The sequence below is a fragment of the Coregonus lavaretus genome (genome assembly GCF_964263955.1).
Source record: "Coregonus lavaretus genome assembly, contig: HAP1_SCAFFOLD_5363, whole genome shotgun sequence".
NCBI lineage: Eukaryota > Metazoa > Chordata > Actinopteri > Salmoniformes > Salmonidae > Coregonus > Coregonus lavaretus.
This window is the reverse complement of record NW_028161664.1, coordinates 27,501-32,304: the sequence shown is the minus strand read 5'-3', so window position 1 is coordinate 32,304 and position 4,804 is coordinate 27,501. Positions and strand designations below refer to the sequence as shown.

Below are 4,804 nucleotides of genomic sequence, written 5' to 3'. Positions count from 1 at the left end.
TGTTACTGTATGTTACTGTGTGTTACTGTGTGTTACTGTGTGTTACTGTATGTTACTGTGTGTTACTGTGTGTTACTGTGTGTTACCGTGTGTTACCGTATGTTACCGTGTGTTACCGTATGTTACTGTATGTTACTGTGTGTTACTGTATGTTACCGTATGTTACTGTGTGTTATTGTGTGTTACTGTATGTTACTGTGTGTTACTGTGTGTTACTGTGTGTTACTGTGTGTTACTGTGTGTTATTGTATGTTACTGTGTGTTACTGTGTGTTACTGTGTGTTACTGTGTGTTACTGTATGTTACTGTGTGTTACTGTGTGTTATTGTATGTTACTGTGTGTTACTGTGTGTTACTGTGTGTTACTGTGTGTTACTGTATGTTACTGTGTGTTACTGTGTGTTATTGTATGTTACTGTGTGTTACTGTGTGTTACTGTGTGTTACTGTGTGTTACTGTATGTTACTGTGTGTTACTGTGTGTTACTGTATGTTACTGTGTGTTACTGTATGTTACTGTGTGTTATTGTATGTTACTGTGTGTTATTGTGTGTTACTGTGTGTTACTGTGTGTTACTGTATGTTACTGTGTGTTACTGTGTGTTATTGTATGTTACTGTGTGTATGAGCATATGAGTCTCTGCGAGCGTATGATTGTGTGTGTGTGTGTGTGTGTGTGTCTGTGTGTGTGTGTGTGTGTGTATGCTTGGTCACCTGCTGGTGTTGATGAAGATGGAGGTATTCTTCATCTTAGAGAACAGGTCCTTGTTACAGATGTCTTTAGTCTCTGGTGTCAGAGCACAACACACTGTCAGGAAATCAGACTGGCTGGCCAACTCATCCATAGAGACTGGAGGGAGAGAGGACAACACACTGTCAGGAAGTCAGACTGGCTGGCCAACTCATCCATAGAGACTGGAGGGAGAGAGGACAACACACTGTCAGGAAGTCAGACCGCCTGGCCAACTCATCCATAGAGACTGGAGGGAGAGAGGACAACACACTGTCAGGAAGTCAGACTGGCTGGACAACTCATCCATAGAGACTGGAGGGAGAGAGGACAACACACTGTCAGGAAGTCAGACCGCCTGGCCAACTCATCCATAGAGACTGGAGGGAGAGAGGACAACACACTGTCAGGAAGTCAGACCGCCTGGCCAACTCATCCATAGAGACTGGAGGGAGAGAGGACAACACACTGTCAGGAAGTCAGACTGGCTGGACAACTCATCCATAGAGACTGGAGGGAGAGAGGACAACACACTGTCAGGAGGTCAGACCGCCTGGCCAACTCATCCATAGAGACTGGAGGGAGAGAGGACAACACACTGTCAGGAAGTCAGACCGCCTGGCCAACTCATCCATAGAGACTGGAGGGAGAGAGGACAACACACTGTCAGGAAGTCAGACCGGCTGGACAACTCATCCATAGAGACTGGAGGGAGAGAGGACAACACACTGTCAGGAAGTCAGACTGGCTGGACAACTCATCCATAGAGACTGGAGGGAGAGAGGACAACACACTGTCAGGAGGTCAGACTGGCTGGACAACTCATCCATAGAGACTGGAGGGAGAGAGGACAACACACTGTCAGGAAGTCAGACCGCCTGGCCAACTCATCCATAGAGACTGGAGGGAGAGAGGACAACACACTGTCAGGAAGTCAGACTGGCTGGACAACTCATCCATAGAGACTGGAGGGAGAGAGGACAACACACTGTCAGGAAGTCAGACTGGCTGGACAACTCATCCATAGAGACTGGAGGGAGAGAGGACAACACACTGTCAGGCAGTCAGACCGCCTGGCCAACTCATCCATAGAGACTGGAGGGAGAGAGGACAACACACTGACAGGAAGTCAGACTGGCTGGCCAACTCATCCATAGAGACTGGAGGGAGAGAGGACAACACACTGTCAGGAAGTCAGACCGCCTGGACAACTCATCCATAGAGACTGGAGGGAGAGAGGACAACACACTGTCAGGAGGTCAGACCGCCTGGACAACTCATCCATAGAGACTGGAGGGAGAGAGGACAACACACTGTCAGGAAGTCAGACCGCCTGGCCAACTCATCCATAGAGACTGGAGGGAGAGAGGACAACACACTGTCAGGAAGTCAGACTGGCTGGACAACTCATCCATAGAGACTGGAGGGAGATAGGACAACACACTGTCAGGAAGTCAGACTGGCTGGACAACTCATCCATAGAGACTGGAGGGAGAGAGGACAACACACTGACAGGAAATCAGACCGCCTGGCCAACTCATCCATAGAGACTGGAGGGAGAGAGGACAACACACTGTCAGGAAATCAGACCGCCTGGACAACTCATCCATAGAGACTGGAGGGAGAGAGGACAACACACTGACAGGAAGTCAGACTGGCTGGACAACTCATCCATAGAGACTGGAGGGATAGAGGACAACACACTGTCAGGAAGTCAGACCGCCTGGACAACTCATCCATAGAGACTGGAGGGAGAGAGGACAACACACTGTCAGGAAGTCAGACCGGCTGGACAACTCATCCATAGAGACTGGAGGGAGAGAGGACAACACACTGTCAGGAAGTCAGACTGGCTGGCCAACTCATCCATAGAGACTGGAGGGAGAGAGGACAACACACTGTCAGGAAGTCAGACCGCCTGGACAACTCATCCATAGAGACTGGAGGGAGAGAGGACAACACACTGTCAGGAAGTCAGACCGCCTGGCCAACTCATCCATAGAGACTGGAGGGAGAGAGGACAACACACTGTCAGGAAGTCAGACCGGCTGGCCAACTCATCCATAGAGACTGGAGGGAGAGAGGACAACACACTGTCAGGAAATCAGACTGGCTGGACAACTCATCCATAGAGACTGGAGGGAGAGAGGACAACACACTGTCAGGAAGTCAGACCGCCTGGCCAACTCATCCATAGAGACTGGAGGGAGAGAGGACAACACACTGTCAGGAGGTCAGACCGCCTGGACAACTCATCCATAGAGACTGGAGGGAGAGAGGACAACACACTGTCAGGAGGTCAGACTGCCTGGCCAACTCATCCATAGAGACTGGAGGGAGAGAGGACAACACACTGTCAGGAAGTCAGACCGCCTGGACAACTCATCCATAGAGACTGGAGGGAGAGAGGACAACACACTGTCAGGAGGTTAGACTGGCTGGACAACTCATCCATAGAGACCGGAGGGAGAGAGGACAACACACTGTCAGGAGGTCAGACAATGGCTGGCCAACTCATCCATAGAGACTGGAGGGAGAGAGGACAACACACTGTCAGGAAGTTAGACTGGCTGGCCAATGACTATCAACAGATATGACAATCTATAACATTCAGCATCTAGTCCAGGAAATCTGTCAACACAAGACATACTCAGTATGATATCATACATATAAACTGTTGTTGATTTAATCTGTTTTTAAAAGTGATGTATTTTGTATATTCCCCATCAACCCCCACCTTGAGTCACTAACTGAACACTGGAATCCCTGTGTATTACAGAAACTCCAAATATTCTAAACATTGTGTTGATCAATCTAAACTAAATATTAACTTTAGAGGTCTTACATTTCCCCATTACACCATATCTCAGTGGTACCATATTCCCCATTACACCATAACTCAGTGGTACCATATTCCCCATTACACCATAACTCAGTGGTACCATATTCCCCATTACACCATATCTCAGTGGTACCATATTCCCCAATGCACCATATCTCAGTGGTACCATATTCCCCATTACACCATATCTCAGTGGTACCATATTCCCCATAACACCATATCTCAGTGGTACCATATTTCCCATTACACCATATCTCAGTGGTACCATATTCCCCAATACACCATATCTCAGTGGTACCATATTCCCCATAACACCATATCTCAGTGGTACCATATTCCCCATTACACCATATCTCAGTGGTACCATATTCCCCATTACACCATATCTCAGTTGTACCATATTCCCCATAACACCATATCTCAGTGGTACCATATTCCCCATTACACCATATCTCAGTGGTACCATATTCCCCATTACACCATATCTCAGTGGTACCATATTCCCCATAACACCATATCTCAGTGCTCCGTACCATATTCTGCGTCGATCAAACTGGCCAGCTCTGGTCGGGGAGCCACGTCTGTGTAGATGAACTTCTTTACCTTGAACGGCTTCAGACGCTCAGCGATAGCCACCCCTGTCACACAGAGACACAGAGACACAGAGACACAGAGACACACAGACACAGAGACACACAGACACAGAGACACACAGACACACAGACACAGAGACACAGAGACACACAGACACAGAGACACAGAGACACACAGACACAGAGACACAGAGACACAGAGACACAGAGACACACAGACACAGAGACACAGAGACACACAGAGACACACAGACACAGAGACACACAGACACACAGACACAGAGACACAGAGACACACAGACACAGAGACACACAGACACAGAGACACACAGACACAGAGACACAGAGACACAGAGACACACAGACACACAGACACAGAGACACAGAAACACACAGACACAGAGACACAGAGACACACAGACACACAGACACAGAGACACACAGACACACAGACACACAGACACAGAGACACAGAGACACACAGACACAGAGACACAGAGACACACAGTCATGAGGTTGTGCTGTTCATTCCCTTGATGGTGAAACCACAGTGTGTTACTCACCGATCCTCCCCAGACCCAGTATACCAACGGTGCTGTTAGCCAGCTCATAGCCACACAACCACAGAGACCTCCATGTT

At 48.4% G+C, this 4,804-nt stretch overlaps 1 protein-coding gene across 5 annotated transcripts in view; it reads right to left on the bottom strand.

Annotated features, from left to right (window-relative positions):
* Positions 1–690: 690 nt before the first annotated feature.
* The window catches only part of grhprb (glyoxylate reductase/hydroxypyruvate reductase b), an 8,358-nt gene continuing 4,244 nt past the window's right edge, over positions 691–4,804 (bottom strand). The window contains exons 5-7 of one of the 5 annotated variants that reach the window (XM_084194851.1): positions 4,728–4,804; positions 4,105–4,209; positions 691–849 (exon numbers count right to left, since the gene is read on the bottom strand). The exon at positions 4,728–4,804 is cut by the window's right edge and continues 12 nt beyond it. In XM_084194851.1, coding sequence (XP_084050977.1) covers positions 710–849; positions 4,105–4,209; positions 4,728–4,804 — 322 coding nt within the window. In that variant the 3' untranslated portion in view covers positions 691–709. Of the gene's footprint in view, positions 850–2,485; positions 2,605–2,745; positions 2,865–2,935; positions 3,060–3,200; positions 3,257–4,104; positions 4,210–4,727 lie in introns of those variants that run through there. The other 4 variants (XM_084194853.1, XM_084194854.1, XM_084194852.1 and 1 more) reach the window with 4 other exon arrangements.